The following is a 24692-nucleotide window of genomic DNA, read 5'->3' as shown; positions in this document are numbered from 1 at the left end:
GGAAGCTGCTGGGCAAGGGGAAACAGGGACCGCTGCTACTGGAGAGGGAGAAGGAAAGATGCTGCTGGAAGGGGAGGAGGGAAAGGAATCTGGGAAGCTGCTGGGCAAGGGAAAAAAAGGGACAGCTGCTACTGGACCTGGAGGGAAGGAGAAGATGCTGCTGGGAGGGGAGGAGGGAAATGAGTCTGGGAAGCTGCTGAGCAAGGGAAAAAAGGGACAGCTGCTACTGGAGAGGGAGAAGGAGAGATGCTGCTGGGAGGGGAGGAGGGAAATGAGTCTGGGAAGCTGCTGAGCAAGGGAAAAAAAGGGACAGCTGCTACTGGAGAGGGAGAAGGAGAGATGCTGCTGGGAGGGGAGGAGGGAAAGGAGTCTGGGAAGCTGCTGGGCAAGGGAAAAAAAGGGACAGCTGCTACTGGAGAGGGCGAAGGAAAGATGCTGCTGGGAGGGGAGGAGGGAAAGGAATCTGGGAAGCTGCTGGGCAAGGGAAAAAAAGGGACAGCTGCTACTGGACTTGGAGGGAAGGAGAAGGAGAGATGCTGCTGGGAGGGGAGGAGGGAAAGGAGTCTGGGAAGCTGCTGGGCAAGGGAAAAAAAGGGACAGCTTGTTGCCCTAGTTTCACTCCCCTAAAACTATTCCTGTCATGTCTGTTAGCATGATATTTCTGTGTAGCATTCTGTAATAATTTGGCTTGTTCAGTTTTCTTGATAGTAGAGGGGATATATGTGAAGGGGAGGGGAGACAGGGGTTTTGTTGATCCTGCTCTGAATTATTTGTATTTATAAAATGACAATTGTACAGAATATTGTTTCTTTTTATACTTTAATAAAATACATTCAATATAAAATCATAACTGAGGCTTGTGTGGATGGGATCAGATGATTTGTGGGGACCGAGCTCGCAGAGATGGGGCGGAAACGGGGTTTTTAAATTTTAGTCCTAGTAGTTTGCCAGTCCACAAAATAATTCTTTTTTTTCTGCCGGTCCACGGGTGTAAAAAGGTTGAAGAACACTGTGATAGAGGTCTATAAAATAATGAGTGGAGTGGAAAGGGTAGATGTAAATCGCTTGTTCTAAAAATACTAGGACCAGGCATGTGATGAAGCTACTAAGTAGTAGATTTAAAACAAACCAGACAAAATATTTCATCACACAATGTGTAATTACACTCTGGAATTCATTGCTGAAGAATATAGTGAAAGCAGTTAGCTTAGCGGGGTTTAAAAAAGGTTTGGATAATTCTTATGTTTTTATATTTTATATACAATCTGTTTACATCTGTTGCTTGTATAGTTGTACCTAATAAAAAAAGCATGTTAAAACTACTGTTATTACTTCTCGTACCATGTCTGCCCTCGCCATTCATTAGTCCTCTCTACAGTTCCTGAAAAAGTAATATTACCACAGTACTTCTCTTACTGTGTCTGTCTTTAGTAATCCTTAGGCTGAACATGTGCAGAGTAGATTGGTTAATTAACTGGCCTATCCTCTTGGGTCCCAACGCTGACATCACATTCCAAAACTTCTTATACGCTTTCAGTAAGTTTTATTTCACACTATAAGAGTCATCAGACTTCCTGTTCTCCTACACTCCACCTTGATCTCACCCAGCGAGCTGGTCAGAGACAGAGGTATTTACAATGAGTGAGACTGTGACTTATTCTGATATCAGATTCGGAAAGCGAAAGAAGCTCAAGTCCTCCCAACCTCGCTCTCCAGGTAAATTTGCTCAGATGATGGCTGGATATTAATAGGACAGATGGATTTGTAATGCTCGGACAAAGCTCATCTTTCTGAAATGTGTGTAATTCCATGGAAGGTTCTTCAGTGCTGCAGGAGGACAGACAGATCACCTACGCTGCTATAAGGGTCCAAGAAGCATCGGAGGAGAAGATCAACCTTGAATCTCCAAGGACTGAAACAAGACAGAAAGGTAAATAACAGCTATAAAACACCTATTGGCATTTATTATAAGGTAAATCTTTTATAGGGAAATCAAACAGATCAGATCATTTTATGTACTAAGATGTAATATTGTATTAAGAGACGTTTTTGAATATAAAATGAAAAAAATATATAAAAATTTATATGAAATAGGATGTTTTTTTGAAAATTCACTAATTAATGCACTTTAAAACCAAATTACAAATTCAATGGGAGTTGCATATGAAAAATATATGAGTGACAACATTATATCTGAGCACTTTACACTTCTTATATTTATTTGCCAGCGAACTTTGGGCTCCTTTTGCAAAGCTGTGGTGGTGAGTTCCAGCACAGCAAACGGGACACAGTCCGTTCAGTTCCTATGGTCTGTATTGCTTTTCTTGTGCGTCTATGTAAAAAAATTCCTTTATTTTCTAATTTTAAAAATAATACAATGTAAGAAATTAGAGAGTCACCCATTACTGTTTCTATCTCTTCTATATCACTTTAAGTTTCAAGTTTATTAAAATTTCATATACCACCTTATCATTTATTTCAAGGTGGTATATAAAATAGGGTAAAAACAGATCCAGAGATGGCGCTTCTTATGTTCTTAACAAAATAAAAATAAGAATAGTCTTATTGGGTCAGACCAGTGGTCCATCTAGGCCAGTAGCTTATCTTCACAGTGGCCAATCTAGGTCACTAGTACCTGGCAAAACCCCCATGCTACCGATCCAGGGCAAGCAGTGGCTTCCCCCATGTCTGTCTCAATAGCAGCTTTTGGACTTTTCCTCCAGGAGCTTGTCCAAACTTTTCTTAGAACCAGCTATGTTAACCGCTCTTACCACAACTTCTGGCAGCACGTTTCAGAGCTTAACTATTCTCTGAGTGAAAAAATATTTCCTCCTATTGGTTTTCAAAGTATTTTCCTGTAACTGCATCGAGTGTCCCCTAGTCTTTGTAAATCTTGATGCAGTAAAAAATCAAATCACTTGTATCTGTTCTGCACTACTCAGGATTTTGTGGACTTCAATCACATCTCCCCTCAGCTGTCTCTTTTCCAAGCTGAGGCGCATTAACCTTTTTAGTCTTTCCTCATACGAGAGGAGTTCCACTCTGCTGGGAAAATCGAGGCAGATGACTGTCACCCCGCTACTGAAAGAACTACATTGGGTGTGAATTTCAAGATCCTATTTATGACGCACAAAATCATTCATCTCTCTGAACCACAATATCTATCGGCACACAACAACACGTGCACTACGCTTGAGCCAAAATCACCTGCTGGAAATTCCCTCCTTCAGAGACATCAAATACAAAAGCGTTCTCGGTGATGGCTCCAAGGTGGTGGAATGCCCTTCCGAAGGAACTAAAACTAGAAAAGGATACCGGAAAGTTCAAGAAAGGGATAAAGACCATCCTCTTCGTAGACTACTTTGGCCAATAAGACAACATAGAGGAGACAGTTGGCTAGTCCCCACCTTCCCCCCCAAAAAAAATAAAAATTCAGGAACACATAGGATATAAATAGACCAAGGGCTGAAGCCCAGAAAACTAGACTTAGGAAGATAATACTTCAAAGATAAACATAAAACACGATACAGATACATGTACATAGACTATATTTAGTTGACTAGGCCAAACTCCTTAGCAGGTGTGTAAATATTGTGTAAACCTAATACTGGATGTGAAGATAGGTAAGGCGATTGATTTGATATGAACATGTACATATATGTAGGGTGATTGATGTGCCGGTAGCATAAGTAGGATGATTGATTGATTATGCCATAATTATGCTGCTCTTAATAACTGTGTATTATAACACCCCTCAGAAGCTCTTTGTAACTCTGTATTGTAACACCTATACAGAAGCTCATGCAAACCGCTCTGAATTAACTTCCCAGTGTTTAGTAGCGGTATAGAAGCTCACAATCAACTTTATCATCTTGGTCGCTCTTTGAACCTTTTCTAATTCAGCTGTTTCTTTTCTGAGCTATGGCAATCACAATTGAGCACAGTACTCAAGGCGAGGTTGCTCCATGGAGTGATACAGAGGCCGCTATAAATTGTCCAATCCTTTCTTAAACCCCAGTACCGTTCGCTGCCCTATAGCTTCCAGAGGACGTTATAGGGCAGCGAACGGTACTGGGGTTTAAGAAAGGATTGGACAATTTCCTGCTGGAAAAGGGGATAGAGGGGTATAGATAAAAGATTACTGCACAGGTCCTGGACCTGATGGGCCGCCGCGTGTCCTCTGGTTTTACTATTTTCCTTTCTCTGGAAAAGATTTTGTTCTACATTAATACCCTTCAAGTATTTGAACGTCTGAATCATATCTCCCCTGTCTCTCCTTTCCTCTAGGGTATACATATTCAGGGCTTCCAGTCTCTCCTCATACGTCTTCTGGCGCAAGCCTCCTATCATTTTCGTCGCCCTCCTCTGGACCGCCTCAAGTCTTCTTACGTCTTTCGCCAGATACGGTCTCCAAAACTGAACACAATACTCCAAGTGGGGCCTCACCAATGACCTGTACAGGGGCGTCAACACCTTCTTCCTTCTACTGACTAAGCCTCTCTTTATACAGCCCAGCATCCTTCTGGCAGCAGCCACTGCCTTGTCACATTGTTTTTTCGCCTTTAGATCTTCGGACACTATCACCCCAAGGTCCCTCTCCCCGTCCGTGCATATCAGCTTCTCTCCTCCCAGCATATACGGTTCCTTCCTATTATTAATCCCCAAATGCATTACTCTGCATTTCTTTGCATTGAGAAAAATGGCCATTCAACCCTACCCCGTTTTCTGTCCAATAACCAATTCCTAATCCACAATATAACATTGCCTCCTATCCCACGACTCTAAGTTTTTTAGGAGTCTCTTTGTGAGGAACTTTGTCAAAAGCTTTCTGAAACTCTAGATACACTACATCAACTGGCTGACCTTTATCCACATGTTTATTCACACTTTCAAAGAAGTCAAGCAAATTGGTGAGGCAAGGTCTCCCTCGGCTGAAGCTATGCTGACTCTGTTTTTTTAAATCATGTTTGTATATGTATGCCACAATTTTATTTTTTAGAATTGTTTCCGCTATTTTGCCCGGCACTGAGTTCAAGCTTAACTGGTCTGTAATTTCCCAGATCTGCCCTGGAACCCATTTTAAAAATCGGTGTAACATTGATCACCCTCCAATGTTCAGATACTACAGATGATTTTAGCGACAGGTTACAGATCACTAACAACAGATCAGCAGTTTCATGTTTGAATTATTTCAGGACCCTGCAATGAATGCCATACGGTCCAGGTGATTTATCATTCTTTAGCTTATTGATTTGGCTCCACATTTTCTCTTCTTTCAACCTTTGTTAATATGTGGAGTACACCTGGCCTAGGTTTCCATGATAGTATTTTTAAATAACATCCATGCCTGATTTATAGTCCTAACCTTTGCAGCTGATCCTGTTATCTTCTTCTTAACCATTTTCCATATTGGACGTGGTGGACATTTTGGATTTCTAGAGCAATATGGAGGTTTCAAAATATTTTTTTAATCATATAATAGCCTGGTTTGCCAAAATATGCATGTCACCTGCATAAATGTACTGAGTTAGTTCCAGAATTTATATTTAAGTTGCAAATAGGGCCATGAATGTATAAGTAGAACGAGGGTCAGGAGTAATCCTTCTGGCATCTCACATGTAAGAGAAAAGGAATCTGAAGTAATGGTCTGCATTTATATGCAATAAGTTCTGTCAGAAAGATTGTATGTTTTGAACCATTGTCACGCTATGTTAGTAATGACAATTTCTTCTATTCTTCTGTGTAGAATATGATGGTCTGCTAAATTCTTGCCAACTCCTATTACCCATTGGCACACACCCAAAATTTGCATTTTGGCTATGAAGAAATCATTTCCTTTGCAAAACCTCTGCAGATGGTTACTCTGCAATAATTTGTTTTGAGCTTTCTTCCTCTGCAGGAATAAGTGAATCTAAAAGGTTACTCCTCTTGATCACATTCTTCCTTTCAGCCCAGCAACCTCTGTCCTTCTCCTGGTTCTGTGCTGCAGTTTTCCTGCTGATCCTGGATCTTCTCCTGCTGACACTATCAATGACCCTAGGGGTCCTCTGTAAGTATCATACCCCCACTCTTCTGTGATATTATGATATAAATCTCAGTATGTACGGCACATATCCCTTCAAAATCTCTGGCACTATATTCCGATGTTATTCTCATGCATGAATTAGGCCAAGAACACATCACTTGTTTATTCATTTTGGAAAAATGTCTTGGAATGAGCCAACTCTGAGTCTTATAATCTGTTGGTTTCTCAACACAGTCCTGAGCAACTGACAGGTCAGTCTGATTTTCAGAATATCCACAATGAATTGATATTTGCATAAAATATAGGCAGTGTGTACAAATACATATAGAAACATGATGGCAGATAAAGGCCAAATGGCCCATCCAGTCTGCCCATCTGCAGTAACCATTAACTCTTCCTCTTTCTCTAAGAGATCCCATGTACCTATCCCAGGAATTCACACAGTCTCTGTCTCCACCACCTTTTCCCACGTATCTACCACCCTTTCTGTAAAAAAGTATTTCCTTAGATTACTCCGGAGCCTGTCACCTCTTAATATCATCCTACGCCCTCTCATTGTAGAGTTTCCTTTCAAATGAAAGAGACTCAACTCATGCGAATTTACATTAAGTACGGTAGGTATTTAAACCTCTCTATCATATCTCCCCTCTCCCGCCCTTCTTCCAAAGTATACAGAATGAGATCTTTAAGTCTGTCTCCATACGCTTTATGATGAAGACCACATACCATTTTAGTATCCTTCCTCTGGACCGACTCTATCCCTTTTATATCTTTTTGAAGGTGCGGCCTACAGAATAGTACACAATATTCTAAATGAGGTCTCACCAAAGTTTTATACAGGGGCATCAATACCTCTTTCATCCTACTGGCCTTACATAATGCATATTTAAACATTGTGGATACCCTGAAAACCCAAATGGCCTTGAGAACCAGTGCAAACCTACCAGATTATTATTGAGGAGTAATGTATGGCTGAAGGGGCATCTTTCAATTCCAGGTCAAAGATCATATATGTATAATAACATTGGTGACAGAAAGTCTACCACTGGAAAACAGTGAGCTTAAAGGTGTGAGTCTCAAGTTAGTCCATTGATGGCTGATGTCCCAGTACTGAGAAGGCAACTAATTAATATTCTCACCCTTGATGGTGGTCTCTTTAGTGAAAGACTGAGGCACCCTTGTACACTAGTATAGTGAGGATGTAGGGAAGAGAACGTGTGTGTGTACTGTGAGCACTAATGCAGGCCACAATATAATTCACCCTATAACAGCTAGGATCATTGGAAAGGATAGGAAAAATGGAGAATGGCTTGTATAGCACCCATGTGTCTTACCTGAGTGCAGAGTGTGAGTGAGCCCTTTGTGCTACCTCTGTAGTGGTGGGATCACATCTGAACATTCACATGGCCATTATCAGGACGCTGTGTTATGGAGGGGAGCTCTACTGAGCAGGTCATATTATCTGAGGGGTCTCCTCCCCTCCCTGGAATATGACTGGCCTTGTACCTGTGCTATTCAGATTATTTGTTGACTTGGTAATGGGTCTCAGTGAGACAATGTGCGTGTAATGAGCTTGTTCTCTTTTCTCCACCGTATCCAGTTCTGTGTGCCTGAGGTTCTCACCTCTGCCACCTTCCTGTTCTGTAGAGTAGAAGGGAGTGTGTATTGGGGGTGGGTCAGTTGTAGTGCCATTTTCTTTTTAACAAACAGGGTGTACACTATGGGAGACAAATCTGTAAAGACTGTTTGATACTTTATGTAGCATTAAGATTCCTGCGTTCCTCAGTTCCCCGTACAATTTTGTAATAATAATAATAGCTTTATTTATATCCTGTCATACCTTTTCAATTCAAGATGGTATACAAGACGAACAAGAGATGCTGTAAGGACAGCAAGGTTACATCAGTTAGATTTGGGAAGGTATTGAAGACAGTTGAGTGAATGGGGTGGTAGGGTAGGAAGAAGGAGCAAATGAGAAGAGGTAAGAGATGAGCGGAATAGAAGGATCAGATAAATTGGGTTTTTGGTGATTTTCTGAATGAATGGTATGTTAGTGAGTTCAGGATTAGGTCGCTTAAGGTGTTGTTCCAGATCCCTGCTTGAAAGGAGAGTGTCCTGTTGAGGAATCTTTTGGATCTTCATCCTTTGGGAGAAGGAAATGTGAACAGTAATGTTCTGCGAGAGGGGCGGAGTTTGTCCTGTAGGGTGAGGTGTTTCAGGAGGTAGGTGGTATAAGATCTTGAAATTGGCTCATCAAGAGATTATATAACAAAATGCCAAGTTATTTTAGAGATATTTTGCAAATGTGTAGGCCAGGACATGTTTTGAGATCTGAGAACTCCATGTTGTTAGAAGGAAGAAGGGGAAAGATATATTATGTGGCTACATCAAAATCCTCTTCTTCAGTGGCTGGCCCTACTATGTGGAATGGGTTGTCAGGGATTTGATGTCTTTTTGATCATATGTGGGGATATAGAAAATTGTTAAAAACTCATTTTTGTATTCAGGCACTTACAGTATTTGAAAGTCAGTATTTTTATATTTGAGATTATTTTATTTGGTTTATTTGATGAATGACTGGCGGGGGAAGCAACAAACTTCAAATCATTCTTCAGGTACGTGAAGGGGAAGCAACCGGCCAGGGAGGAAATGGGACCATTGGACGATGGAGACAAGAAGGGAGTGGTAAAGGAGGAAAAAGGGATAGCTTACAGGTTAAATAAGTTCTTCTGGTCAGTCTTCACGAGAGAGGACACATCCAATATTCCAGAACCCGAGGTGATCATAAATGGGGATCAGGATGAAAAGCTGGTCCAACTAGACATAAGCCAAGAGGATGTCCTCTGACAGATAGACAGACAAATCACCGGGTCCGGACGGCATCCACCCAAGGGTACTCAAAGAGCTAAGGAACGAAATAGTGGAACTACTTCGCCAAATATGTAACCTATCCTTAAAAACTGGGGAGATCCCGGATGACTGGAAAATAGCAAATGTCATGCCCATCTTTAAGAAGGGTTCAAGGGGTGACCCGGGAAACTACAGGCCGGTGAGCTTGACCTCGGTTCCGGGAAAGATGATGGAAGCACTGGTTAAGGACAGCATATGTGACCATATAGAAAACAATGGACTGCTGAAGGCAAGCCAGCATGGCTTCTGCAAGGGAAGGTCGTGCCTCACAAACTTACTGTACTTCTTTGAGGGGATAAACAGCCAGATAGATAAAGGGGAATCCATAGACATCATTTACCTTGACTTCCAAAAAGCCTTCAACAAGGTACCACACAAACGGCTGCTTAAGAAGCTGTGGAACCACGGGGTGCAAGGGGAGGTCCACCAATGGATCAAAAACTGGCTGGCAGGCAGGAAACAGAGGGTTGGAGTAAAGGGCCATTACTCAGACTGGCTATGGGTCACGAGCGGAGTTCCACAGGGGTCGGTGCTGGGACCACTCCTATTCAATATATTTATTACATTACATTAGTGATTTTTATTCCGCTTGTACCTTATGGTTCAAAGCGGATTACATAAGAAGAGAACTGGACATTTCCAGGAGGGTACATTACATTGGAGAATACAGATTGAGTATAAAGACTTAATAACATTGGAGGATAAATCAGGTTACATTACATAGCAATATTCTGTTTCCTTACATTGGTAGATAGTTGTTTTCGGTAAGATAATTTAGGTTTCAGGTAGCTTTCTTGGCATTTTTTTTTTTTTGACGATTGAGGGTACGGCGCCAGGGAGTGGGCGGAGCATGGTCGGAGTAAGAGGGGAAGAGGAGAGGGCGATTAGGTAGATTGTATATACTTTTTGAACAGAAGTGTTTTGATTTCTTTACGGAATGTTTTGAGGTCAGAAGTTGTGGTTAACAATCTGGTGATGGAGGGTTCGAGTTTTGCTGCTTGTGTTGCTAGGAGGTTATCATATAGCTTTTTGCGATGAGTGCCTTTGAGTGGTGGGTATGCGAATGGTGTCAGTGTTCTTCTTGTTCTGGGTGGAAGGTTACGATTTAGGCGATTGTTTAGATAGGCAGGTGCAGTACCATTAATTATTTTGAAGAGTAGACAGTATAGTTTGAATTGAATTCTGGCTTGAATCAGTAGCCAATGTGAGTCTAGGTAGGCGTTAGTAATGTGGTCAAATTTTCCGATGGAGATTAGTCTGAGGGTTGTGTTCTGAACGGTCTGTAGTTTTTTGATCATGTTTGTGGGACATGGTAGATATAGGATATTGCAGTAGTCCACGAGACCTAGTACCAGGGATTGTACAATGATTCTGTAGTGTTCTTTGTCAAAGTATTTCCTTATTTTTCTTAAGTTGCGCATTGTGAAGAATGCTTTCTGGGTAGTTTTGTTGATTTGGGTCTGCATAGTGCAGCATCTGTCTATCATCACTCCCAAGATTTTGAGTGCGGTCTGGATTGGGTATTTGGTTGCTTTAATTTCTAGGTCTGTTATCAAGCATAAGGAATTTGGTTATTAACGACCTGGAGGCGGGAACAAAATGTGAGGTTATCAAATTTGCGGATGACACCAAACTCTGCAGCAGGGTTAGAACCGCGGAAGACTGCGAAGACCTGCAAAGGGACCTAACGATACTGGAAGAGTGGGCAAAAAAGTGGCAAATGAGCTTTAACATAGAGAAATGCAAGGTCATGCATATAGGGAAAAAGAACCCGATGTTCAGCTACAAAATGGGGGGATCACTGCTAGGGGTAAGTAACCTTGAAAGAGACCTGGGGGTGATGGTAGACACAACATTGAAGGCGTCGGCACAGTGCGCGACGGCCTCAAGGAAAGCAAACAAAATGTTGGGTATCATTAAGAAGGGTATCACGACCAGGACGAAGGAAGTCATCATGCCACTGTATCGTGCAATGGTGCGCCCACATCTGGAATACTGTGTCCAGTATTGGTCGCCGTACCTCAAGAAGGACATGGCAGTACTTGAGGGAGTCCAGAGAAGAGCGACAAAACTGATAAAAGGTGATAAAGGGTATGGAAAACTTCTCATATGCTGACAGGTTGAAAAAGCTGGGGCTATTCTCCCTGGAAAAGCGGAGACTTAGGGGAGACATGATAGAAACCTTCAAAATCCTGTAGGGCATAGAAAAGGTAGACAGGGACAGATTCTTCACACTTTGGGGAACCACAAGTACAAGGGGGCACTCGGAGAAATTAAAAGGGGGCAGGTTTAGAACAAACGCTAGGAAGTTCTTTTTTACCCAGAGGGTGGTGGACACATGGAACGCGCTTCCGGAGGCTGTGATAGGCCAGAGCACGTTACAGGGCTTCAAAGAAGGTTTGGATAGGTTCCTAGAAGATAAGGGAATTGAGGGGTACAGATAGGAGTAGAGGTAGGTTATAGGAATAGTCAGGGACCACTGCACAGGAAATAGGCCTGATGGACCGTCGCAGGAGCGGACTGCTGGGCAGGATGGACCTCTGGTCTGACCCAGCGGAGGCAACTTCTTATGTTCTTATTTGTATTGTTTTTGTGTGTTTTAATGATTCTGGATGTTTTATTGTAAACCAACTAAGTTTCAGGCAGTTAATAAATATTTTAAATAAATAAATAAATAAAATCTAAGTTGATTGTTCCTACTCAGAAATATCTGCCCCCAGCCCTCAGAGGGCTATGTCTGGAAAGCAGTAAATACTAATGCTCGAAGTATGGGAAACAAGATTCTGGATCTAGAGGCTGTGATGGAAGAAGAGGAGTTGGATATAGTGGCGATCAAGAGACATGGTTCACAGAGACCATGACTGACATGTAGTTATACCGGGCAATAATCTGTTAAGGAAAGACAGGGTAGGAAGAAAAGGAGGAGGAGTAGCGTTATATGTTAAAGAACATATTAAAGCCACACAATTGCAGGATTTGCAGGGCAAGGAAGAGACACTGTGGATCAATTTGGAAAGAGGGAATGGTGAATATATTTACATTGGTGTGATATACAGGCCTCCTTCACAGACATAAGAAGTGGATAGAGATTTAGCAGTAGACATTCAGAATATATCTAAAAAAGGGGAATTCTTGCTAATCGGTGATTTTAACATGCCGGATGTTGATTGGGGTCTTCTAGAAGTAGGGAGATCCTGGATTCTCTATGAGGAGAACTGTTCCAACAGTTGCTAATGGAACCCATGCGGGATGGGGTTATACTGGACTTAGTGCTTACAAACGGGGAAAGTGTTTCTGATGTTACAGTGGGTGATCATCTGGCATCCAGTGATCACTGCATGGTACGGTTTAATATTAAGATGGGTATAGAGAGGCTCATTCAAAAACAAAGGTTCTAGATGTCTTGGTTATGCAGAATAGAAATGAATTATTACATTACATTAGATTAGATTAGATTACAGTGCCTAAAAAAAACAGTGCTAAAATTGCACCTCTGGAAGTGTGGTTCACGTGAAAGGTAGGTGCCAAAAATGGCCCAAATGCCAAAAAATCCTGGCCTACATTTCAGGCACCAGTCTTTGCAGGAGGCACGATTCTCTAAACGATGCCATCGTATGATTGACACATGATCGGTGGCTACTGACAATGGTGCCATATAGATAATCTGGGCCTAACTGGTTTTGTTTTCTTATACTAATCTATTGCTAAATAAATATATTTATGATTGAGAAAAGCCTTCCTGCTTTCTCGCTTCACCTTTGGGTTGCATCCAAACAATTTAGGCTCTTGCCACCCTAAACTCTTCCTAACCTTTCCATCTCCAAACAATTTTGAATTAATTGTATTATAAACATTATGTAGGGGATGATTATTATATTTGTTGTTTTTAACTTTTTTTTGTTTTATTCAAAACGAATATTAAAGCAATTGAAATGCAGGAGGCTTGGCGGCAGGAGGAAGTGCTTTGGACCACTTTGGAATGGGTTAGTAACACTAGATGAGGTTCAGGTCAAAGATATCAAAAAGGTGAGAAAGGAGAGAGAGAAATTGATGGTGCGAGGATTTAACCTGGCAGAGGTGCAGAACCAAGAAGAAGAAGAGAGACTGTGAATGACCATCAAAAGTTCTTCTCTGCTAAACTACGGTAGAACCCATAAGAGAAGGGGAGATATTGGACCTGGCGCTCACTCACACTCTCTTCTACCTTCCAAAGTATTTAGATCAATGCTGTCTTGTTAAAATGTTTATTTTATTTTTATTTTTCCTCTAACTCTACTTTTCACTTCTCTATTACCCTCCAGGTACTTTAGTTAGATTGTGAGCCTTCGGGACAGTAAGGGAATTTTTCAAGTACCTTTCTTATTTCTAATCTTAATGTATGTTTTCTGTAAACCGCTTAGAACCTAATGGATGTAGCGGTATATAAGAAATAAATTACATTACTAGTCTCTAATGTCCATGTAGAGGCCACATGAACATCAGTGTTCATTAGACGTTACGATTTTGATACAAGGGATAGAGGAGTCTTTTACATCCCAAAATCCAGAATTTCAAGGAGTTATGTTGGCGGCATGACTGGTGGTGGTGGTGTTACGGGGATTGTATGGGGCTGGTGAGCCAAGCGTGAACTTTCATCTCTGACCTATGTTAAACCCAGAGGTTCTGAATATGACAAATACAGAAGCACTGACTGGAAAATTTAAATGCTTCATTTAAAGATAATAATTAAGAATTAATTAATTGATTCACAGTACAATTTTTGCTGAGATCTGAATTTTCCCTTTTTTGATATCCCAGTCAACGGGAATGGAAGGATTTATTTAATTTATTTTTTTATATACCACTTATATCCTAAATGGTTTACATTCAGGCACTTTATCATATTTCCCTATTTTTCCCGGTGGGCTCAAACTCTATCTAGTGTACCTTGCCCAGGCTCACAAGGAACAGCGAGGGATTTGAACCCACAGCCTCAGGGTGCTGAGGCTGTAGCTTTAACCACTGCACCACATACTTTGAGAGTCTAGATGGATTCAATGTTGGAGCAGAGGAGAGGAGGTAACATTAGGCAGTAGGAGAGCAGATACAGAGCTAGGAATGGAGCACAGAGGGGAGGGGGAGGTGGTTAATAAATGGTGACTGGGACTTAATGGCAGGAGGGAAGAGCTGAAATAAGAGAAGAGTCTGGAAGTCAAGGAGAGTCTTTGAGATGAGGTTCTCCAGATAAGTGGTACCAGACGCTAACGGTCATTTGCCTGCCTCTCTGTATGTGTCTCAACCAGCACTATTAGTCAGCCATGATCTCTATTATCTGTAGTAACAATGCATTACTTTTCAGTCTTTTCTTCCCTTTTTCTCAGATTATAAGTGTCAGAATGATGCACAAGAGACATTGGCCCAAACAAGATTGGATTTACAGGATGCACAGAAGAAGTTACAGAAATGGGAGCTCCTGAGAGGTATGATGGGTTCCCTAGTTCAGAAATGAGGAAGTAACATTTTTACTCAGTGATAGCAAAGAGTTATTAGGAAAGGGATGATAAATAAGACCAAGAATATGGGCCATTTGGCCTTTATCTGCCATCATGTTTCTGTGTTTCTATAATGCCTCTGTATTGCTCCATGGTGCAAACTCACCTTGACGATAACATTTTCTTTTCACTATATTTCAAAAAAGATATAGCAGAATTAGAAAAGGTTTGATAAAGTGGATGGAACTTCTCTCATATGGGGAAAGGCTAAAGAAGTTAGGGCTTTTCAGCTTAGAAAAGAGACGACAGGGGAGGGATATGATTAAGGCCTACAAAATCCTGAGCAATTTTTCACTCTTTCAGAAAATACAAAGACTAGGGGACACTCAATAAAATTATATGGAAATACTTTTAAAAGCAATAGGTGAGCTCTGGAATGTGTTGCCACAGGATATGAAAACAGTGGTTGACGTATCTGGATTTAAAAATGTTTGGACAAGTTCCTGGAGGAAAAGTCCATAGTTTGCTATTGAGACAGACATGGAAGAAGACACAGCTTGCTCTGGATCAGTTGAAGTTTTGTCAGATACTTGTGATCTGGATTGGCTACTGTGGCTACCCATAGCACCCAGAATCCACTTCAATGCATCCTGCATACTCTACCAGATACGTCACTCGAATTCAGCAGAAGCAATAACCCATCTCTTCTCCAAGCTCCAGTTCACATCTGCTACACCTCCAAGATGATTCTCCCTTCACCAAAAGGTGTCACCTACATCGCAATAAAAAAAACAACTGGAACAGCCTCCCCACAGCCACTAGATCTGAGCCTAACTACCTGAGTTTTAGAAGAAAATTGAAAACATTTCTCTACAAAAGATACCTGTCAGCAGGATGATCCTTATAGACTTCCCAGAGCTAAGCCAGCTCCTACTGCCATAATCCCCATGTAGTTCCTTGTCTGCTCATTGCAACGTCTGCAACGTCTACTTGGTAAGCTCTACCCTTCATTGTAATCCGCTCCTTTTCTGTAAACTCCCCATGCTCGCATGGGCTCTTGTGTAATTGTAAATCGTCTTGAGCCTTTATAGGCATAGAGCGATCCACAAATCCTAGATTAAATTAGATAACATGGTTTAGTTAAAGGGCCCCTCTTTCTCTATAATACTCTCTATCATTTTGGCCTAGCGCTGATATCAGTCTCACTGATCTATCATTTTTTAGGTCATCTCTGTCAGTATTCTGGGATATATACCCTCATACCATTTGGTCCTGGTGATTTGCTACTCTTTAGTTTGTCAAATTGCCCTATTACATCTTGCAGGTTTATAAAGATCTGGTTCATTTCCTCCAACTCATCACCATTATTTAGAACAGAGCGTTTGAATACTAACAGGGAATTCTACCCGTTTTAATACATATTTTGGTGCTTGAACATGTATAATCGTAAAATGACTAGCCTGGCCGTAACTGGAAGCCAATGCTCACATGTCCCTTCCTATTCAGCCCATGGTAGTCAGTGGCTCTAAAACAACCGACTGCTGTGGGCTGAATCTAACCTTAATATTCAATGCCAGAGTCTTGTTATGCAGGCGTTGGTCAGTATTTAGTGCTGGTATTATCTGCTTAATTAATTATCTGGATAGCAGCATTGTATATGGCGAGTGTCCATATACCTCACCTAGACTCTTGAGGTCAAGTGACCAACATTTGTTGGTCATCCCCTCTCTTAAAATTATTAATACGCGGCGGCAGTCTATTTTTTTCTGTTACGGCTCCCCAATCCTGGAATGCCCTTCCAATTCGTTTAAGAGAGGAAAAGAATCTTGGAAAATTTAAGAGCAAACTAAAGAGTCTTCTTTTTAAAGATGCATTCAACGATTAACTGAATTGCTTTTGGCTCTCAATCCATTTTTTACTATTTTGATGGTTTTTAACCCTAATTGTACTACTCTATAACCAGATTGTATTTCATTCCTAGTTTTCCCTGTGTTTTTTGTATTGTATGTGTAATTTGAATTACTATTATGTTTTAGTGGATATGGTACATGTCATTTATGTTTGTCTTCCTCTATTTTGTAATTTTTATCACTTTGTACATCGCTTAGAATTCGGAATAGGCGATTAATCAAATGTCATAATAAACTTGTAAACTTGTCTAACTACAGTCTCCTCCTTGACTTCACCCATATAGACTGGTGTCAGAAGGAATATTTATTGTGGTTGACTGCCACTGAATAACTAGGGATGCCCCGCTAAGCTGGGATTAAAAGGGCAAGAGTCTCTCCTGCCTAATAAACCTGATGGAATATCAGCCCTATGGTGTTGAATCTGTTTTCTTGAAGAATCTTTGGATGCAGATAAGGCCTTTGTTTCTTGAAAATTGATTTGGCCACCACAAAGAGCACTACAAACATCTAATTGATGTAAAAATTAAGCCTCAAGCCTTTCCTTCAACATGAAGTGCATTTTTTAGATGTCTTATGCTGCTCTACCATGTAAAGGAGATCTGCTGCTCCATTCGTAGCCTTAATTCTAAAATGATCCCTTAAACTCACAGCAAATGATCCTTTTGCTTTGAGAGTTTAGGGTAATGGGAAGTTCAGTTTGGGGCCGTCAAAATTTCCCCAGTAACCATAAACTCCTTTTTGCATAGGAAGTTGAGGTAGGAATTGAGACTCTCAGGCTGAGACTTTCCATGTATTTTACAAAAGGCTCATATGAACGTAAGAATAGCCTTATTGGGTCAAACCAATGGTCCATCTAGCCCAGTATCCCATACCTAGCTTTATGGAATGCAGAGCCTTTGAAAATATATTCAAGGACATGCAATAGTGCAGCTGTATTGTCCAGTATGAACAGCCTTTGCATTCAGCTTAGAAACCTGCATGTGCAGAAAAAAGAGGCCTCACTCGGAGCGTCACTTATATAACCAGGAGCTGCTACATGTGTAGGTATCAATTTCCCAATGTGCATTTGAATTTGCCGGTGCTTACATGAGAGAAGGGAGCGTGGCCTAGTGGTTAGAGCTTCAGCCTCAGCACCCTGAAGTTGTGGGTTCAAACCCTGTGACCCTGGGCAAGTCACTTAATCCTCCACCGCCCCAGGTACATTAGATAGACTCTGAACCCACCAGGACAGACAGGGAAAATGCTTGAGTACCAGATTTGTAACCTGTTCTGCACTCCTTTGGGAGGACAGGCCCCCCCCCCCCCCAAAAAAAAAAAATAAATAAAAAAGTGCAAATACTTCTAAAATGGTCTCCTAAATTTATCAAGTTACTACTGGAAATTTACATTAAACACTTAAAGCAAAAACCTGCATCCAGAACCATCTTAATGATGAGGTCAATTTGGCAATTTCAGCTGCAAAGTTTAGCCATTCAGAAGAGGTGAAATTTTACATTTATAGATTCACCAGTCTAACTTCCACTGTTAACATGTTAAACCTTTTCAAAAAGTGACTTACGTATCTTGTTTTATACACAGGTAGAACTGAGTGCTGTCTAGAAGAATGGAGACTCTGGAAAGGAAAATGTTTCTTTGTTTCTAAGGAAGCAAAAAACTGGAGCTCCAGCCAGCGGGCTTGTGGTTCCTTAAGTTCTCAACTGGCTTCACTCGAGAACCCAACAGATCTGGTAAAAGTTCATTTATATGGCAGGTCATTTTAGAAAGGATGTGAAGATTGGAATTGAGATGTCCAGGGTGAATCTCTTCATAAAAGTGTTTAATAAATCCCAATAAACAAATAACTATCTCAAGTTCCACTGGTGTTTCAGAAGAGGATCTATCAGTGTAGATCTCGTTTATGTACCAGTGTTAGGCGTATCCATTTCAGACACAGAAATGCTGTAAATACCAAGGGACACAACATGACAACACATACACAGCACATATATGTGCAAGGTAGCCATTTTAGAAACCAAAAAAATGAAGAAGAATCTGGAGATCAGTAAACATCAATGATGAACATAGAAAATGAACCCAGATAACAACAAAATGACGATGTCCACACCAAAACGAGGAAAAGACCTCAAAACTCATAGATGCTTGTATAACTGAAAACAAAGTTGTATCCCAAAAAAACACCAAAAAGAAGAGTCAAATTCTCAAAAATCATATAAAAAAAGGAGCGAATAACTGGAATGACACTAAACTGTTCAAAGTTGGTAAAACGCATGTGGATTGGAAGACTGGGCATCCAAATGGCAGGTGAAATTTAATGTGGACAAATGCAAAGTGATGCACATTGGGAAGAATAATCTGAATCACAGTTACCGGATGCTAGGGTCCACCTTGGGGATTAGCACCCAAGAAAAGGATCTGGATGTCATCGTAGACAATAAAATGAAACCTTCTGCCCAATGTGTGGCGGCGGCAGCCAAAAAAAGCAAACAGGATGCTAGGAATTATTAAAAAAGGGATGGTTAACAAGACTAAGAATGTTATAATGCTCCTGAATCGCTCCATGGTGCAACCTCACCTGGAGTATTGCGTTCAATTCTGGTCTCCTTATCTCAAGAAAGATATACTGGCGCTAGAAAAGGTTCAAAGAACGACCAAGATGGTAAAGGGGATGTATGAGGAAAGACTAGAACGGTTAGGGCTCTTCAGCTTGGAAAAGAGATGGCTGGGTGGAGATATGATTGAAGTCGACAAAATCCTGAGTGGAGTAGAATGGGTACAAGTGGATCGATTTTTCACTCTGGCAAAAATGACAAAGACTAGGGGACACTCGATGAAGTTACAGGGAAATACTTTTAAAACCAATAGGAGGAAATTTTTTTTCACTTGGAGAATGGAATGCATTGCCAGAGGTTGTGGTAAGAGCAGAGAGCGTAGCTGGTTTTAAGAAAGGTCTGGACAATTTCCTGGAGGAAAAGTCCATAGTCTGTTATTGAGAAAGACATGGGGGAAGCCACTGCTTGCCCTGGATCGGCAGCATAGAATGTTGCTACTCTTTTGGTTTTGTTATTATATAATAAGGCCTTAGACATGTATCAACCCTGTAAATCAAGTAATTGTTAACGAGATGACACTTTCAGAATTTATTGGTCCAGATTTGATTCATTAGATGCTATCATGGCCCTGATTTAGTTCTTAATGTTGTTAGAGTTGATTGTTTAATCACTCTTTTAGTGACCTGAACTGGCCACCGTGAGAGCAGGCTACTGGACTTGATGGACCATTAGTCTGACTAAGTAAGGCTATTCTTATGTTCTTACAATACCCCAGTGTTTCCTATGTTATTCTATTCAGTGTGGGGCTAGCATTAGTTATTGGGTTATAAAAAATAAGAAAGTCTCATCTTTCCTTTGTTGGGTAACTGTGGATAAAAGATGTTCCCCATGATTAAACTTAGCACGAGTATATGCTTTTTTCAGAACTCTGGAATCATCTCCACATGTGAACAGTTCTTCAGAAAAAATCCTGGAGTGATGTTTAAAATCCTCAATTTTGCTACATATCCATTGAAACCTCATAAATTGAGAATAAGGCAAGCTCGATTTGCAACGATGTGGACATCAACTTGTAAAATACAAAGTTGTGTTCCTGTCTGTTTGTTTCCTTTGTACCAAAGGCTTAAACCCTTCTTGAAACTGTTGCACTTCAACATCCAACCAGTTGAATACCAAATCAGGGAAAGTAGTTGGATGGCCAGTACATGAGAGAGGATGTGCCCAAATGTACGTTCACAGAAGAAACATCTGCAGTGCAAATCCTAGATGTATAGTTTGTGGTTCGCGCTATTCTCTGAGGAACACAGCTGTCAGGAGGGAACCCCAGTTCTCCATGGAGGAGAGCGATCTCCGAGTAGTCATGTATGTAATGTACTACAGGAACTTCTTCAGCCAGAAGGTTCCTACCCCATAATGTCTCCAGATATTGCTGCATACTTTTATTTTGAAAATTCACTGTGGCCCATGCAGAATAAATTCATAACCACTTTTTAAGCATGGGCATAACCATCGGCACAATTAGTGAACACCTAAGTGATCTGGGCAAGGTGAGTTTAAGAACATAAGAATAACCTTACTGGGTGAGGTGGATTGGGGCTCGTGGGCTGTAGGGGGCGCTAATGGAATGGATAGTGTGCAAGACATGGTGCAGTATTTTGTGGAGTTTTTTCTACAAAAATGTCGGCTTTTTGTATGGTTCTGGGTAACTCTAGTTAGATACAAGCATATGTGTTAGTTAAGGCCACACCCAATAGAAGCGTACAAAAAGTTAGTGAATAAAAATCTGAATATGGATGTAGCCAAGGCCAGAAAAACATACTACAGATTAATATTAAGGAAAAGCATAATAATATTATTTGTATGTACTTTGCTATTAAGCCAGACCATAGAGGAAATCAGGTAATGCGTAACATACCAGAAGACGTATGAGGAGAGACTGGAAGCCCTGAATATGTATACCCTAGAGGAAAGGAGAGACAGGGGAGATATGATTCAGACGTTCAAATACTTAAAGGGTATTAACGTAGAACAAAATCTTTTCCAGAGAAAGGAAAATGGTAAAACCAGAGGACATAATTTGAGGTTGAGGGGTGGTAGATTCAGGGGCAATGTTAGGAAATTCTACTTTACGGAGAGGGTGGTGGATGCCTGGAATGCGCTCCCGAGAGAGGTGGTGGAGAGTAAAACTGTGACTGAGTTTAAAGAAGCGTGGGATGAACACAGAAGATTTAGAATCAGAAAATAATATTAAAGATTGAACTAGGCCAGTTACTGGGCAGACTTGTACGGTCTGTGTCTGTGTATGGCCGTTTGGAGGAGGATGGGCAGGGGAGGGCTTCAATGGCTGGGAGGGTGTAGATGGGCTGGAGTAAGTCTTAACAGAGATTTCGGCAGTTGGAACCCAAGCACAGTACCGGGTAAAGCTTTGGATTCTCGCCCAGAAATAGCTAAGAAGAAAAAAAAAAAAAATTTAAATTGAATCAGGTTGGGCAGACTGGATGGACCATTCGGGTCTTTATCTGCCGTCATCTACTATGTTACTATACTTCTAGAGGGATTAAGAACTCCATCTTGTTGTAATGACTCCATTTTGGGGTTTCTGTCTTTCTGTGTCTCCCCTTCTTCTTGAGGTAAAACATACTGTAGCTTTCCCGCCTTGAGCCTTGTGGAAGATATAGGGTTTCATATTTTTGAATACAGATAGTTATATGTATCGTATGAATGCAATATACCGTATTGGATGTGTATGTGGGATCCCACGAGTAATTATGTGTGTGATAATGATTTGTACTTAATTTTAAATATTTTAGATATTTTAAACCTGAATAAACTTTAAGGAGACATCCTAAGAGGCAACATCTGGAAATAGTTAGAGACAGAAACACTGTACCAGTTTTTGAGAGACTCAGAGCAGGGAGGGTCAGCTGGTTTGACCTCCAGCATAGGAGGGAGGGGGAGTAGGCCTTCTCCTTCTTCTGGTGCTGAAAGGGACACGAATTTGTCAGCAGATGCTGAAGAGAAATGCAGGCTGACTTTAGCAAACAAACTGTTTTGGATTTAAAGTGTTCTTTCAGCATGTTATAATATTTTATGCATATTTAGAAAGTTAAGGTAAACAAAAATATGATTTGTGAAACTTTTTCGATGTCAAAAGGAAGTTATTTGTTTAAACCTAAGGACAGCCTCTATTAGCCGATTGGCTGACAAGTATGATGTCAGACTGGACAGAAAATATATATTGGTGAGCAACGAATTATCGGGTGGGGATTCTTTGTCAGAAATGCCAGCGTTTGGCGCCTGTAAAGACTCCCACCGATGACGCAATAATCTTTTGATAAATGTTATGGAAATAAATAAAATTAATACATTTTTTAATACCTTTTGCGTCATGTGCCATCATTCATGTACACTTTATGAGCAAACCTGGCTGCTCACTGGGTCAGACCAATGGTCCATCAAGCCCAGTATCCTGTCCACGGAGGTCAATCCAGGTCACCAGTACCTGGCCAAAACCCAAGGAGTAGCAACATTCCATGCTACCGATTCAGGGCAAGCAGAGGCTTCCCCCATGTCTTTCTCAATAACAGACTATGGACTGACTTTTCCTCCAGGAAATTGTCCAAACCTTTCTTAAAACCAGCTACGTTTCTTCTTGTCTCATTCCAGTTGCTCCTAATCTCATAACAGTAACTCTGCATATTCTATAATGGCTAATGAAGTTTACAAATATTTAAATAAGGCTGATAATGTATGAATTGCAAGAACCAGGCCAGAAAGCCAGGTAAAGAGAGTTTATATAAGATGAATGCAATAAGCTGAAGCTCTGATTTCATGCTTGCCAGGTCAAAATTTGAGTAAATCAGGACTCTAGGGACCAGTATTGAGATGTCTTCTTCCTGGGGTGATTCACTGCAATGTGCTTTTTATTTCCAGAAATCCATAAATATCTCTTCCCCTGACTCTCACTGGGTTAATATGAGACGGACAGAAGAAAAATGGATTTGGGCAAATGATACAAAGTCAAGGTACATTTGTGTGCTAGAAGACTTTGCAGTAAAGTCATGTGTGTTAAAATGCTGCTTCTAAAGTATATCTTCTGAACTACCAAAGTGAACAAATCAGTTAACACGGGGATCTAATTTTCCCCCAAATGCATTTCCAGCATCCTCAGTGCTCTCAATCCCCAAGTTTAGAATCAAGGGGGTCTCTGTGCCCCCCACATTTTCCCACCCTTGAGAGCGTGGATCACGTGAGGAGCCCCCATCCGCGGCTTTGAATAGAAAAAAGACCGCAGCAAGGGAACCGCCACTTGATCATCGCATCTAGACCATGGGCCGCGAGTTTGAGACCGCTGATCTAGCCCAACTCTTCCACTGTTTCCAACAATGGTCAAACGAGGTCACAGTACCTGGCAGAAACCCAAATGTTTGTGAATTTGATCTGTTATCTATTTATTTCTATTATGTTTGGTTTTTTGTACTCTGTCATGGATAAAGGCAAATTATTATACATTGTAATAATTTAATATTTTTTGGTTTTAGAGGTTTGCTTTTAATGCTTCTTTGATGATGTTTTTTGCTGTTTTGTGTTATGTTGATTTTAAATTGTATTCTTTGTGTGATATTATATATGTTGCTTGTCACCCACATAGAATTGTCGGATATAAATTTTTAAATAAATAAATTATACCCTGTTGAGATAGTAAAGAAAGGTAGGTATTTTCCTCCCCTTCTAGAATATGTGCCAATCAGGTACAAATGTGGTTAATGCTATAAATTGTATGCGAGAGATCTGACCGATTCTTAGAAGAGCAACATGTGGAGGGGGAAGAGAATGACACTCCGTTTTTCTTTAAGTTCTTTGCCAGACAGTTTAAATGCAAATACTGAACCATTTTTCATCCATTTCTCACTAGAAATCCCAAGGCAGATCTTTCTTCAAATTGTGTAGTTCTGGCTAGAAATGCAAAGTATCCTGTGAACTGCGACGAACAGCATCGCTGGATCTGTGAGAAATCTGCTGTTGAGCTGCACTTTGAGCAGGATTATAATCTTATAATGGTAACGATTAACGGTATAAAATACACTGAAGTCACTAAAGTCAATAACAGAGTCTGAGACAAGACCTGGACGTCATATGACAGCCCCTGTGCCCTAGAGAGATTGGTTTTTCTTTATATCATTTGATATAGCGCTCTTTTTGTCCTGTACATCACGGCGGATTATAATTCTATAAAAACGTAAATAAAAATGGAAAAGGAGAAGGAACGCCATTTTTTAAAAGTAAAGCACAAAGCTATCATTCTAAAGATACAACACATTCATCACCAGCCAAACTCAAGCTCCAGAAAATGTACCTGCTTCCTCCATGAATCAGTAAAAGCCTGGTTGAATAGAGGAGTTTTTAACATTGATTGAAAGATAGAAACGACTTAAAATGAAACTGTTTGTAAATGCCTTTTTATAGGGTCTGATTTCATCTGATTGTAGATTTTCTGAGGATCTAATCATTGATGTCCATTTGTCTTTTGATTGGTTTTAAATTTATGTATGTTATATTTTGTAAACCATCTAGGTTTAAGACGGTATAGAAAATTTCAAAATAAAAATAGTATATATTTTGCATAAATTACATTGCAATAGATGTGAAAATTATTTATAATTTATGTTGGTGTTGGAGGGAACGCTTCTGGGTCAGCTACCTGCCGTGTGTAGGAAGGAACACTGCTGGTGGCCTGAAGAGAAAGGCCTATAAGTCCCAGAAAGATGTTGCATGGCATGAGGGGTAAGGGAAGAAAGAGGTGCTGCAGGGGCTGGGAAGGGAGGTA

The 24692-nt window shown here is 40.7% G+C and overlaps 1 protein-coding gene across 1 annotated transcript; it reads left to right on the top strand.

Annotated features, from left to right (window-relative positions):
• Window positions 1–1637: 1637 nt before the first annotated feature.
• LOC117366688 (natural killer cells antigen CD94-like) lies at window positions 1638–24444 on the top strand. Its single transcript, XM_033958392.1, has 7 exons — window positions 1638–1716; window positions 1817–1930; window positions 5951–6049; window positions 14296–14394; window positions 17895–18043; window positions 22799–22890; window positions 23781–24444. Exons 1-7 carry the CDS (start codon window positions 1638–1640, stop codon window positions 23980–23982), a joined length of 834 nt encoding a protein of 277 aa, XP_033814283.1. The 3' UTR covers window positions 23983–24444.
• The last annotated feature ends 248 nt before the right edge of the window (window positions 24445–24692 follow it).

Source organism: Geotrypetes seraphini, chromosome 1 (assembly GCF_902459505.1).
Source record: "Geotrypetes seraphini chromosome 1, aGeoSer1.1, whole genome shotgun sequence".
In the NCBI taxonomy this organism is placed as follows: domain Eukaryota; kingdom Metazoa; phylum Chordata; class Amphibia; order Gymnophiona; family Dermophiidae; genus Geotrypetes; species Geotrypetes seraphini.
This window is presented reverse-complemented; position numbering and strand designations above follow the sequence as displayed.